At 42.7% G+C, this 15179-nt stretch overlaps 1 protein-coding gene across 2 annotated transcripts in view; it reads right to left on the minus strand.

The window, feature by feature from the left end:
- The window catches only part of RUNX1 (RUNX family transcription factor 1), a 76115-nt gene that overhangs the window by 41288 nt on the left and 19648 nt on the right, over positions 1–15179 (minus strand). For both annotated transcript variants that reach the window (XM_064152159.1, XM_064152158.1), the window contains exon 3: positions 11461–11565. In XM_064152159.1, coding sequence (XP_064008229.1) covers positions 11461–11565 — 105 coding nt within the window. The remainder of the gene's footprint in view (positions 1–11460; positions 11566–15179) is intronic.

Below are 15179 nucleotides of genomic sequence, written 5' to 3' on the forward strand. Positions count from 1 at the left end.
GGGACAGCTGCACTAGGGAATGTCCCTGGGAAAATGACCAAGTGGAGGCTACTGGTCTCCCTTGCACCAGCTGGTGCATTGACTGAGAGGCTGTGGACTCCTCCAGCTCTCTCCCTGCTTCCTGATGAACACACAAAAAGCCTCATGTCTACCCTGAGGTACCACAGCCAGAAACAGCAATCTTGGCGATTTTTGCAAGGCAGGAAATATGCTTCCTTTCCATCTAGCTCTGTTGTTGAGGCCTGTGCTGTACTAACAAATAGCATAGCACAGCTGCATTGCCATTTAAATCACAATTATTTTGCTTGCTATGGATCCATCAAAACTCCTGGTGAATCTAACGTATGTATGTAGTCTATTTCTGTCATGGAGGGGCAATTATTCTGTGGGTTCACCCCTAGAATTAGGTCACTGCAGCAAAGGAAAAGTAAGGGAACCGAGCATCAGGAGTTTGGAGGCCAGAAGTTGCTAATGAAAGTTAAATTAGTCTAGAAAATCATACTCTTTGCTTTCTTTTCCCTTTCCCCCATGTCAACATATATGCTTTAAAAATACCAACTCTTTGACAGCGTTTGAATGACTCCCAACTTAAGCATCGCATTGCCAAAAGCCTCTTTTGTTTCTTCATAGTTTGCATCCTCTCACACGTACACACTGCCATAAGAATACCCTCCAGCCATGGGCTGAGACTTCATAGTTGAAGCTATGTGTGAAAGAGTAGATGCAGAGTGATATAGAACCAGCCAACCAACAGCTCAGCAAGTAACCAGGGAAAATACAGGCACAAAAGAAACACCTCTACCAGAAAACAAACACACACAAAAAAGCTGCAGAAACATAAGGCTCGTGTAGCAAGGGCTGAGCCACCATTTGGGTGACCCCTGGGAGAAGGTTGCTTTTCTGATGGATACAAGGGACAGGGTTCCTAGTTCAGATACTTTAATCAAATGTGCAAGCTTAGGTGGAATGACTCTGGACCCCTTCCCTCAGCCTGAGTTGGGAGAAAGCAAAGGATGGTAGCATGTGTCACCTTCATAGTGCCTCTCAGAGGATGAAAGAACAGGAAAGGCAGTTGCACAAACATCATAATATTGGAGGTCAGAGAAATAACTTAAATGGAAACCCGTTTCATCAGCCTGCCATACTATCTCTAGACAGTAAAAGGTCTCCACCATTCAGCCTCAGACAGGGTTGTACATGGGACCTGCAAGGTAAAGGTCAAGCCCTGTGGTTTACTCTTTCCATAAACCAGGAGCATTTGGCAACACAAAAGTAAATTTACTCCCCATGGATGCTGACCATTCAGACTTCGACGACGTGTAAAAAGCTTTGCTCCTGTAAAATGAACGCCTATAGCCAGGCTACAAGTTTCCCTCAAACTAAAGACCTTTGCTTTTACCAAGCCTGGTGACTGCTGTTTCCACACAATAGTTGAAAACAGCTGTTTATCCAAAGAAACGAGTTTGGGTGTTTTAATCTATAGGTTACTAAGCAGTCCCTCCTCTGCACTAATGCTCCGTTGTGCCTACACAAGACTGTGGTTCACCGAAAGCTCATAAATTTCATGTGGTTCTGCCTAGTCTTTATTTTAGGTTCTTGAACCGTTTTTTGCTTTCCTCATTTTCTTTGCAGCTGCAGAGAGATATAGTAAGCTACTGTATAGCATTTTGAAAGCAGGGCCTCTGAGAAGTTTCCAAAACTTCATACAAGCAGGTTATTCTTTGGCTTGTTTTCTTTGGCTTGGTGTTAGCAGTGCAGAATGAGTCAAGCAGTATTAACTTTCAAGAGGGAAGTGGTGTGGTCAACCAAAACTGTTTGTGGCTAGATTGCGGAGATAGGTAGAGCAGGTAATGAAGAACAGGCCATAATGCAGGGTGTAGGTAGGAGAGGCAGACAGACTCAGACAAACAGAAGCCTTAATAATTAAAGCAACACTGTCGCCTGAATTTTTTTCTGCACCTTTATATGCTAAGGTTATGACACAGCCTGGCTTTTTTGGACTGGTCAGCCTTGAGCAGATGGCCTGGGACATGTCATGCTTAGTTGACTTGAACTACAATACTTTGCAAAGGAAGAATAAAGGTCAGGTACTATTTTAACAAAATAAATACATCAACTTTTCATTTATGGCTGGTTAAATTTTCTCTCGTGTCTCCTCCCACTTTTACAGGCTGTTCCTTATCTGTTTCTGTGATTAAAGGCGGCAAGGGAGATGTTTTCATCCTTTAGGATGTGTTTAGATTATTAACAAGCACATCATGCTCTCATACTTAGAGACAGCTCCTTCTCTTACAGTTCAGAAAGAGAGTTGAGACAGTGCCTCCCAAGCACCAGTCTCCCTCATGCTTTGCACAGACCTGTGTAGAGGTGACACAGGGACAGTCTCACCAAGGTTTATCACTAATACTACTCCTTGATGATCTATGAGGTCTCTTCCAACCTTGGTGATACTCTGATACTGTGAAATATATTTACTCATTACAATTCCAAATTGCAGCAGACGAGCAAGGACATAAATGGAGATGCAGAACAAGAGTCCTCTGCATTCTTAGCAATGAGTGACAGAGGAGGAAGCAAAAGCCTGCAGTGATTCTGTACAGGCCTGAGAAGGGGAAGCTGCTACACCTTTCAGTAACCCAGGGCAGGCAAATCTGGGAGGGACTGCAGCAGAAGAAATTTCCAAGAAGATAAGACTGTTCACTGGAAGTGCCACACAGCTTCATCCAGCCTTTCTCTTAAACATGTGTTGTTATGATAAACTTGTAAGTAAGGAAAATGCTTGAAAACAGAGGCTTCAGAAAAGATCCTACCTTGCCAAAAGCCTGTTTGGTGAACAGAAGCATTTGACCACTCCATGCAGGGTGAAAGTTTCCCTTCCCTTTTCATATCTCCCTTACTGGCCTGAGAAAAAGATGACCTTCTCTTCCACCTCCTGCACAGTGAATGAGGCAGGTTGCAGAGGTTTTGTGGTCAGGTCCTGCTGCCCTCCAGGCCCTGAAAGAAACTTTCTCATCTGCCAGCAGTGTGGTAGGCATTCATCAGCCAGCCCTGGAGGGCCAGTGGGACTGTTGAGCAATGCTCCAATAGCCCAGCTTTACTACCAAACCTCCTTCTAGAGAGGGCAGGGATTGTGTATGACACCCTTGAAACCACAGTAAGCAGCATTGCTGCAGGGATTCAACTACAAGTCCATCCTCCCCCAGCTCATGCAAAACCCTAGCAGCTTCTTCAAACCGTTTCTTTGCTTATGTTTAATGACTGCTATTCAAAAGTCCTCTCTTGCTGAAGAAACATGAAGGTCCAGTCTCAGAAGTCTTTCTTCCAGAGCACCACTAACTTCCCTGGAAAGATACTTGGCATGTCAGCGAATTATGGTCTTCAGTGGGGACCAATGTATGGTCATACACCCTATGGCTGACCGACTTACCCAGGTGCTGCTTATTAATGCTCTTCTTCATACAGACACACAGTAAATACAAGTGCCACCTGTGCAATCTTCTCCCTTTTTTTTCTATGGAAAATACTCCACCCCAAAACAACTTGTTCACTGGCTGTAGCAACTCTAAATCCTTCGTGGCTAAGTGCAGTTGACAGGAAAGAGCCAGATCTACTGACTCCTTAGAGGGCACTTTCATGAGTAACATACATTCACCTCATTCTGCTTTTGTCACATTTACAGAGTGATTTCGACAGAGCTAGGGTCAAGGCCATATATGCCTTGACAATCATACCATGCAAATGTAGGTAAGCACTTAAAAATATTCACCACAGCCTTTGTAGCTGTGCAACCACTAGGCAATACAATAATGAATATTAAATGGCTTGGGGGGGGAAAGGCTAACAAATATAAAAATAACAACCTACCTGTTCTCAATTTAAAATCACACTAACTCAAAGGAGGATGGAAAAAGGCCTGTGTGGGATTAAATGACTCCAAAAAGGAGTTGAAATAATTTCTAGAGGACTGAGCCAGTCTTGCTGCTGTTCCTAGCCCACACCACAGCAATCTGGTTTCCTGTTTACCTACTTCATGCAAGGAAGGAGCTTGTCCTGTCAACATTTCTGTGTATCTTTACAAAAACAGCCAGGTGACCAGGCAAATAAATCTACATGTGAGCTCCTGCACTCCCAGAAAAGCTGCCTTGATGCAAGATTTTGTATTGCACATATTTGACAATTCCATTGAACTAAAATGACAGTCTCTGCCTCACATCACCTGACAGCAATTCCCCTAACTGATTCAGCAAGGAGACTGATTTCCAGAAGAAGCATCTGCACCATGAAACTTCAAGGATGCTGAAATTTAAAACCTGTTGAGGACCTACCTATTGATAGAACAAAAAGGATCCCCCCCACCATTGTTATGCCAGGGAGTGCCAAGCATTCATATAAATTTCATAATCCTTTGCAGATGATGGAGAAGAACCAGTACTGGTTTTAAGAGCTGCAGGTAAGCTGCTAGCCAGTTAAAGTCCATATGAGGCAGGTATTGCCTCAATCTTGCCTACACTGAGAGATCTTTGCACTGTGGTAGTTACAGCAGATACTGGTCTTTGCTTTTCGGCTCCTGGGTAGTGTGTCTGTATGATTTCCAATCTGAAACCAACTGCTGGAGAGCATGGGCTATGCTTTAAGCTTCTGCTGACAGTGAAAGGCCCCAGGGGTGGTGAATACTGAGAATTCTGAGACCCCAGATAACAGACTCATGCTACATGAGCCTCACCAGCCATTTTGAGGGGGGGCAGATGCAGTCCAGAGCAGATACATCTCCAAAAGGGCTGCTTTGTATCCCCTCATGGAGAAGAGGCTTGCCAAGCACCTGGGACAGGGGACAGAGAGAGGTTTTTCTGGGCCATGAGGGACCTGAGAGTGGAAGAGATGACTGTTGATGCTCTGCAGAGCTGACTGCGTCCAAGACACATGATTCCTGATCCTGTACTGTAGCCAAACTTTTAACATCCAGTGTCAAGTGGTCCTGTGCTATGTGATGCTCCTGTGCTATACAGTCCTGTGCTAAGCCAGAAGGCCAACACTACATCACTGGAGTAACTCGGACTGGTTGCATGACAGTACACACCTAATGGAAGCAGGCTGATCTCTCCCTCACTCTTCACTTCTCTTCAGAAAACACAAGTCACAAAGGGGCAAACTGCCCTCTGCTCTCTCCCTGTGTACTTCATTATGAAAAACAGGCTGGTGGCATGCACAGCTTTCACAGCTGGGAGAGATGTGCCCCATCACAGGACGTACATTTTGGGCTGTTGTTCCCTTGTTGCTCTGCCAGGGGACGGCTAGGACCGAGCCTGATCAGGAGAAGCTCCTTTGGTCTACAAGCATGCCTTCGCAATTACCATGCTACTTTATTTCGTTTAAATGGATTCAATTGTTCTTATTTGTTCCTCCTTCGATGAGACATAGGCACACACAAAGGGACCAGCAGTGACTGCCAACCTACCCATACCCAGAGACATCAGCACATCAAGCCACACTGTGTGAATCCCAGCTAGCAAAGTTTTGTAACTTCCCCCAGCTGCCGCACGCTTGCACGCAACCATTGCACAAGCCAACTACAAAGGTCCCCAGAGTGCACCATAATTTAAGCACTAGTCCTCCCACATCAGTGTCTCCCAGACAATAGGATGTGGGGACACAGACACACAGGCACGGATCCAGCAGTGCGCAATCATCAGCTTTTCTTGCAGCCCATTCTTCTGTCTGTACACTGTCTGTTTAGTTTGGAAGCTCCTGGGTGCAAGTACCATGGCCAAGGCGTTTTTTAAAGTGATCAGCAAGGTTGGGTTGTGATATTGAGAGGGTGATGCACTGCGGAGCGCACAGCTAGTGCAAGCAAAGGAAGAAAGAGCCTCTATTGTGCTTCTGTTATGCAGACAATCAACTCATTGACGCCACCCTTTCCTCAACACATTCCCTGTTAAGCCATTTCTAGGCACTGTAAGTCTGCAGGTGAATGGAACTGTCTGAAAAGCCATCACTGAAATTTACATGGTGAGTCTATTCCAACTACACAAAGATTCACTTTTCCATGGTTTCTAAACTGTTCATTGGTACACGTTAATCTCAGTTCCCAACAGATGGAGGCATCTGTAGCAGCAAGCAAGCGAGAAATGAAGGTATTTAACATTATTCCACAGAATCACAGAAGGTTATAGGCTGGAAGGGATCTCAAAAGATCATCCAGTCCAACCCCCCAGTCAGAGCAGGATCACCTATTGGCATCCATTCCAGAGAGGGAGACTCCACAACCCCCCTCGGCAGCCTGTGATGAGCCTCACTGAGATGAAATTGTGTAATGATGGAAGTGAGATGAATTTCATCTAACTGAGATGAAAAGGTGATTCAGAGAATGGTCTGGCTTTTTCTTGCACGAAACTCTTCCAAGCCTGACTTGTGCAGTCTTCCTCACTCCTGCCACAGGATAAGAGGACACCAATTCTCCTCCCAGAAGCTGCCTATTTCTGGCTCAGAAGCTACTCCCGGAGTCTAAGTCTGCAGGCAACATCTGAGGAAAGGTAAAGCAGATCATCTGCACTTAACATCAGAGCCCCTGGGGATTCCCCTAGAAAAGACCTTCAGCTGGGCAAGGGGGTGTTTGAAAGTTTCCCTCAGAACAGCTAGCGATTATGGACTCTCATTGAACCTTACAAGTGAGTTGGGATCACTTCAGACCAGAGTCTGAGAGTGTCTTTAACTGTGGTTGATCAAAGGTTTGCCTGCCCCACATCCCTCTCTCAACAACTCCCCACACTCCTCCTCTCCACCCACCCACTCCACCCTGCCCTAGATTTGCCAGGAGGCAAAAGGAAATTTTCATTTCTAAAAAGGAGCTGCTTTTTAAGCTCCTTCTCAAATGCTGTTTAGCAATATTATTCTCTCTGCTCTTCAGCATGCTGATCTTGATATAAGAATGACCAAAAAAAAGTATGTGGGAAGCCCACATATCCAACACAGGATGATCACATTTAATGCCCAGCTTAACCTTGGATATCTTAGGCTCACTGGGGTTAAATCCATGTGGTCTTTTCATTTTGCGCCATTTCCAGGCACGTGGTCCATTAGTGACTTTTTCAGAGCTATGCAAGTTAAAACAATTCAATGAGAAAACCAGAGAGAAGCAGTCAAAGGAAGAAAAACCTAATTTTTCAGCAGATATACACAGTAGGTCAAATGGCCTAGGGGAAATATTTAATTTAAGAGTCATACTATTTCTACCAAGTTTCCTAACCAAAAGTATTTTCATCAGGAGCACTACTCTTGATCTGGTTACCGCTAATGATTTTCCCCATGGACTTAGCTCATAAAAACATAAATTGCTTTATGAATCATAGAATCATAGAAGTTGGAGAAGAAAACGATGGGTTAGGTCATCTTGCCCTTCTCCCTGACAGTGCAGTGTCAGTTCTTTTTATAAGAATTTTAGAAAATAAGGATTTATTCAGAGCTGGACAATACAATCCTAAGTTCAAATGAGAGTTTTAGAATACACCATGTGGAGGAAAAGCCAGAGTCTTAAGCACCTTGGCTCTCATCTGCAGGCTATTCAAATTTGATAAGTAGCATCTGGATAGGCACAGCCAGAAATTCAATGGCAGAAGGGAGGTAAAAAAAAAAGGACAATGGTGTAAGTCCTGGGCATGAGTAATTACCACAATTGTAAATGCAAACCCAGTAGTTACACAGGCAAGTGTGCTGCTGGGCAAAGAGCTGGCCAGCACAACCACCACCACCAAATGCACAGTGGCACAGGCAAGAACCCAAAGCCTGCAGGCCTTTGTGCAGTATGTGGCACATGCAGTAACACCTGCTGTGCTACTGTCACCTGCTGCGACATCTTCACACATCTCAGCGCGGCTAAAAAGTCTATGCTTTGCATATTTGCTTCTATAGCCTTTGCTCTGAGTAGTTTTCTGTTTGCTTGGGTTTGGGTTTTGGTTTGGGTTTTTTATTAAATGACTTTAAATCCTGCTTTGTGGTATGTTTTGAAGTTCCAACCCCCCCAAGCATGTCTAGTTGAAGAGATTGTCCTTCTGCATTTAAAAAAACTCAACACTTTTAGAACCTGTCTAATTCTGGCTCAGAAACTGCTCTTGTCCTGACATTCTCTGGAGAGAAAAGGAGTAATTTATGTTATTTCTTTGCTAACCAGTCTTAAAGGTTTTTTTTTTTCCTGTGGTTTTTTTGTTTGTTTGGGGAGGGGGGGTTGGGAGTGTGGTTTGGTTTGGTTTTTGAGGTTTTAAAACAAACAGAAAACAAAAAAAGCTATTTCTATGTCCTGTAAAGATGGCTAAAAGTCATGCTGGTGTGAAGTTCTGGCTTTTGTCTCAGACAGCCTCCGTTCTCAAAACTGGTCTGATACCTTCCCAGCATTTTTCACAGGGAATGCTGAATTCAGATTGAGGACTGTTATCAACATAAATGAATCAAATTCTTTTGCTGTAGTTTTGCTGATTTTGGACTTCTCCTGTGTTGCTCCAGGTCTCTGTAAGACAGTCCTATATATTTTTTTTGCCACTACTGTCTTCCACAGATTTCTTTTCAAACTGGGACATCTTAGAAAATAGATCTCAGTGTTTCTATAATTCCTTTAGCTCAAGGGAATGGGTGAGTCGTGGGTCTGTAAGCAAGAATGGTTCCCAAATAGCAAGTACTGAACCAGAAACACTCTAATCTAGCAATTTTTATTTTGATCCTGGCCCCAATGTAGGAAGGCTGAAAAAATTTAAACCCCCTTCAGTACACAGCACAAATGTTTTGGCATATCTAGCCACAAATCTTGTGCATGTGTTTGTGCAGGTAAGAGCCCTGCAACCTATCTTTGTACAGGCTACACATGTAACTGATCTAACTGAACCAGTGCAAAATGGGATACATCCTCTGAGCCAGAGCAAGGAAAAAGAAATGTAAAGGCCAAACCAGTCAGAACTGTCCCAGAATGGAGAATGATTTTTTCCTTCATAGACTGTGGACAATCTGTATCTCAGTCAAACACATAAAGAGAAAAAATACTTGATGGCAACAGCCTCTGAGATTGAGAAACCCTCCAGGAGAAGTCAAAGTGGAGGATTTGGCCCCAAGAGAGCTGATCGTATCCCAGGATGCACAAAGAACAGTGTGGCCAGCAGGTCATGGAAATTCTCTTGCCCCTGGCAAGGCCTCAGCTGGAGGATTCTGTGCTCTGGGTTCCCTAGCTCAGGAGAGACAGGGAACTTCTAGAGACATGGAACTTCTAGAGACATGGAACTACTAGAGAGAGTCCAACAGAGGGCTATGAGGATGATTAAGGGAATAGGATATCTGTTTTATGATGAGAGACTGGGAGACATGAGGCTTTTCAGTGTGGAGAAGACTGAGCGGGGATCTGATCAGTGCTTGCAAATAAAAAGTGAGTGTCAAGAGGATTGTCCCAGTCTCTTTTCACTGGTGTCCAGTGATAGGATGAGAGGCAATAGTTACAAACTGCAACAATGAGAACTTCTACCTCAATATGAGGAAAAACTTCTTTACCTAAATAAGGAAATTTATTTTTAGGGTCATGGAGCACTGGAACAGAGCTGCCCAGAGAGGCTGCAGAGTCTCCTCTGAAGTCTTTCAAAACCTAACTGGATGCATTCCTGTGTGGCCTGCCCTAGGTGAACCTGCTTTGGCAGGAGTGTTGGACTCGATGATCTCCAGAGGTCTCTTCCAGTCCCTACCATTGTGTAATTCTGTGATTCTCTGACCCTCTTAAAAATAAAAGGAGCACAATCCCTTCTACACTGTGGCATGAATGACTTGGCAATAAGAGGAGCTGTGCACTCTTACCAAGGCAGCAGTCTCACTTTGTCTCCTTACACGCAATAAAGCCTCCTCCACTATGCTGCTGATTTGTCTGTGGCAAAGTGAAATTCTTTAGAAGGAAGCTTTTACATACATTTGAGTTGGGATGGTACGCATGTTGCTTCAGTCTGTACTATATCTCTTCCTTCCTTTTTAAAATGTAGAATCTTATTAAATATTAACTATGACACCAACTGAAGCATTGATTGAAAACAGTAGGCATGCCGTCAGGATGAATTTGTGTCTTACCACTGCAGCAGACTCATATTCAAAACGCTATAAGCTTATTTGTTGTCTGCAAACTATGAGCATGCCCAGGGAATTTCATATGCAAATTTGCAACTTGCGTATACAAATCTCTTTTTTATGTGCACAGCTGCCTGGTTCACCAGACATATTTGTCAGGGACAATTCAACCACAACTTTCCAAAACAGTAAATACAAACTGAGTAAGAAGCCTTGCTCAAACAACAGCATCTGGTATAAAGTCTAGCCTCAAATCCAACATAATACAGGTCATATTTTTTCCACTAAATGCATGCAGCATCATGATGCAACTCAGACAAGCTTGAGAAGAAAATGCACAGGCAAGACATGAGTTTTCTAAACTATTTTAGAAACTTTCAAATCTAGCTTTTCTTCCCCCACCCAATTAAATAATACCAAGCTGTGAGTCTCATTCTTTAGTGGGTGTTTGAATCCTGCTGCTGTCTTCTCATGGGATGATTCCACTTAAGCAACAACCAGAACTTCTGCCAAGCGTGCAGGAGGAGTGCAAGAAATTAACCACAAACCTCAATTTACATCAGGGCATTTCAATGAAAGTATGAAAAAGCCCCACTTGGGCTAGTGACAGGTTAACAGCTGCCTCTAGTAACAGGCAGTGCAAAAGCATCTAAACCTGCATATCTGGCTCCACCCTCACATCACTCCGCAGACAAAACAGCCTTCCTTCACCATCTGACCAAAACAACTGCCTGTGTGAGAGATGTGGGTATTCCCCTGGAGATACCAAGCCATTCATCTCCTCCTTGTATTTAATTATTTTAAAAAAGAGAAGGAAAAAAAGACCCTGAAATATTGAGTGTCTGTGAAAATGGGTGCTCCCAGGGGTGCTGTACGACTGTAGGAGCAACAGTGAACTCTACAAAGCAGCTACTAGGTGACCTCTCTCACATTTACTTCTTTTTGCAGGGTAGCTGAGTTTGAAAAGTTAGATCAATGACATATTGGTTTCCAATACTTTAAAACCCTCTTAACATCTGAAAGGCAAGACTATCAAGAAATGATGCGTAAGGTATACGCTGCCCACCTTTTTACCAGCATCTCTTCTGTCAGCTTTTGGTTATGATCCAAGTTACCCCTTGGTAACTTGAAAATGCAGTGCAAGTCATATCATTTTGAAAATGCAGTGCAAGTCATATCAGATGAAGACCCATGAGAAATAAGGCTTTGAGAAGGAATAATTAAAACCAGTGAAAGAACAGGCTTGGCTTAAAACATACCCACTCCTCCACGTGCATTGGATATTGCTGTGTTTCATGAGGCTGGTGATGAACACCTAAACTAAACCATCGACTTGGCCTTCTGCAGATGCAGAAGCCAAGTGAGCATTAGCTCACTTACTTCTGGGTTCGCGAGGTCCATCCACTGTTATCTTGATGGCTCTGTGGTATGTGGCTACTTGTGGTGGATTTGTGAAGACCGTGATAGTCAGCGTGAAGCTTTTCCCTGCAACAGGAAAAAAAACATTACTGAACATATGTGTGGAGAAAAGGTGTGCTCCTCGTTTCAGATAGCACTTAAGCACACCAAATGGCATGGAACCACTTTAGATGTCCATAGGGACTGATATGTGCCCAGAGAGCAGGGTGTATAACCTCAAAACTGCCTAGTGTTGGATGCATTCCCTCTGTGGCAACAGCTCAAAGCTGTCAGAAAAAAACACATTAATTTATATTTAAATGATCCACACTTTGTAGAAAAAAAAAAGGTTACCCTTAATAGTTAAGAATTTATCTGATCTACATGACTGATCTGTAATTTCTAAAGAGTTTTAGTTAAGAGGGGTTTAGAAATTGTGGCTGACTCTTCCAAAACTGCCACAGGAATTTGATCACCAGCCCTTGTTAAAATTAAGAACTGGCTGCTCGAATCCCCTAGGCAAATGATAAAATCCCACTCTTTGTGATAGTACCTCAATTCCACATCGCAAACCAGAACCTTCAAAAAATAATCTGCTACTGCAAAGTCAAGCAACAAGGGAATAGGGAAAAAAAAAATAATCTTTACAGCCTGTCCACAGAGAATTAAAACATTTTATGAAAATATAGCAAACCATTGTGCTTCATTTCTCTATCATTCAGTAACAAACTGTGTGAAGAACTTCACAGAATCATTAAGTGCACACCATCTCTCTAAGTTCAGAAGAGTACTCATTATGATGGCCTGGATTTGCTTTTGGCCACTGCCAGCATTTACTTCAGACATTTCTCTAAATAACAAAAGCAACATTCTGCATCTTTAATAAGACTGCATATGTGTGTTCATTATGCCTTTGGCCTGGGCAACAAGAAAAACATTGCCTGTCAGCAGGTTTAGCATACTTATCTCAGCATCATGGAGGACGCAGATACTGACAGGAATCTTTGTTATCAGTAAGAGACATCAAGGGACATCACCCCAAGTTAGATAAACAGGAACTGTTTAAAGAAAATGGAGGTTCTCCTCCTTTGGGCACATGGCATGTGAGCTTTCCCATACAGATCTGCCTACTTCATTTTAGCCACTTGGCTCCAGCCCTCCCACGTGCTGAGTTTCTCCCTTTGTAACACTTCCCACTTTGTTGTTTGCTCCATTCATCTATATAAATAAATTTAAATATAAATGTTAATATAAATACCTGCCTGTAGCAGCAACAGTCCTCCTCCCCCCACAATGCACATTCACTTGAAATTCAATACTTCTCTTAATGCAGTTCCTACTTTGGTGCTAATGGTCTGTATCAACATCACGGCAGCACACACACATAGCTGTTACTGGAAACTGTCCTCATCACATCCCTGTGAATTAGGGAGGTATTCTCTTCAGTCTATGGATGAGGAACTGTGGGGAGATAAAGTGTCTTGGCCACAATCTCACAGGAAGCCTGTGGCCAGCGATGCTAACCACTTTGGCTGCTGCAACTAAATCCAACTGTAATCCTGAATCACAGCCCTGGCAAAACAGAAGCTGAAACACAAGCTTCCCAAATCCCAGGCTAGTGTCTTCTCACTTCCACATCCTCGGTAGAAAGTAGTCCCTGAGATAAAAAGAATTGCAAGGGAAGCAAAAATCACTTCAGTTCCCTGTTTCAGGGCCCTTGGCCCTCAACTCTTGGGCCCTACAACTACGCAGACCAAGGATGACTGTGTTCCTGACATTCCTTAACTATCAAACTTACTGAATTATCAAACACATGACAGTGCTTTACACCTTTGCTACTCTTCTCTGCCAGAACAACAGATCTTTCTTGAGGAGTCAGTAATGAAGTTCAATAAACTTCTTTCCAAAGAACTTTATCTTAGACTTAATAAATATCAGAGAAACACCTGTAGATCTTCTCTCCAAAAACAGTTTTCCTAGATCATTATATACACCTAGACCACTAAGACTGAAAAAGACTTCGAAAATATACTTTATTCCCTTTTCTAACCTGCAGCATTTCCATCCTGCTTCCTGATGTTGTTTTGTTTTTTTTTCATTTGGCAACTTCTGATGAATACAGCAAGTAAAGTACTGATACTATTCTGCTGAAATACATACCAGATTTTCCCTTTAGAAGTCTATTGTGAATATTCCACATAGAAAATAAATGGTTAAAAGAATAAAGTGTAACAATAGTAAAATACAGTAAAATGTGGTCACATTACCAGTTTACCAGACCAGAATAAAGAAGAGGGAGGTGAAGTTACTTTCAAGACTTGCTATGGAATAGACTAGATCTCAGAGTCTGTATAAGGTTGTGTCACAAGTTGGCAAAAGAAGGAAGATTCTTAGCTTACTTCTTGTTGACAGAAGACTATTCATTAACCACACGCTGGTTAACCACAGAGCTATATAACCATAAACCTATGTGTCACTCATTACTACTTACCAATAATTCTGGCTGTGTTTTTTCTCTGATTATTATGTTTCTTTTATATTTAGCTTTATTAAGTGGCTTTATCACTTTTATTCATGGCTTCTACATTATTCATCGTTTATGTGTCTGGTTGACAAAGGTAGATTTAGATTGAAGGTATTGTTAGTGAAATCTGTGTTTTATGGATATACCTGTTTGGGGATGAGAGCAGGACTATAAACACCTCCTCCTTGCTTTTATGTATTATGATACAGATTATTATTTTCAACATACACTTGCATAATACACTAACATACAAGTCTGTGCACATATACATAAGTATGCAGCATGCAGCAAACACTAAACTGGTGGAAATAATACCAGATTAGTCACTGAAGGCTCTATTTGACTTCCTAATGCTGAAGCCTGTTTTAGATGCCATGATTTCCCATGCTCAGGTAAGTGGACCCCCCACCTATCAGTAGAAAACCTATACTGAGCATTCAGTTTCTCTGCTCAACTCAGAGAAGAGATGAGTGCCACTAAAACTGAGTCAGACAAGCTAAGTGACAGGCTGACATCTTTAGTGACTAGACAGAGGAAGCAAGCACTCCAAGAAGACATTCTGAAACACTGGCATGGTTTGGATGCCTCTAACAGTCATTATGAGAATTTGATGATGTCCTAGTAGCCAGAGCAAGCTGGCATGTAGTCTTCCATGAGGTAGCATCAAAATCTGAGACCTTCTGAGTTACACAGTATGCCCTGCAGAAAACTGTACACAAAGAAGCTTGGTCAAGTATACTGAAGCCAATCACTACTGCATCATTGTGGGAGTGTGCTGCTGGTGGAAGGGCTGACGGGTGATGTCAACGTCAAGTTTTACCTCACTGGGTTGTAAGAAACACTTCAGAGACTGTTTCTCTCTCTCTAATTATCCTTGGCAGCTCCTAAAGTTAGGCACACAGCATCTCATGAGCACAAAGATTAAATTCTCTAGATGTGGGACGGGACTCTGCCTTTGGAAACCCTTCCCAAAGACATTAAGAATATCCTCATATGTGTAAGGGCAGAGCAGAAAACTCACTCCTTCCATCAAACCTTCCCTCACAACTAGGATAGGAAAAAGTGCTTGATAATGTTTATTTTTACAAGAGCATTAAGGTCAGAATCTTTCTAGAAAAAATAATGGAAACTAGCATTTCTGGCCAAAATACGACACTGACTTTTGAAATGATACCTA

The sequence above is a fragment of the Pogoniulus pusillus genome, chromosome 12, assembly GCF_015220805.1.
Source record: "Pogoniulus pusillus isolate bPogPus1 chromosome 12, bPogPus1.pri, whole genome shotgun sequence".
Lineage (NCBI taxonomy): Eukaryota > Metazoa > Chordata > Aves > Piciformes > Lybiidae > Pogoniulus > Pogoniulus pusillus.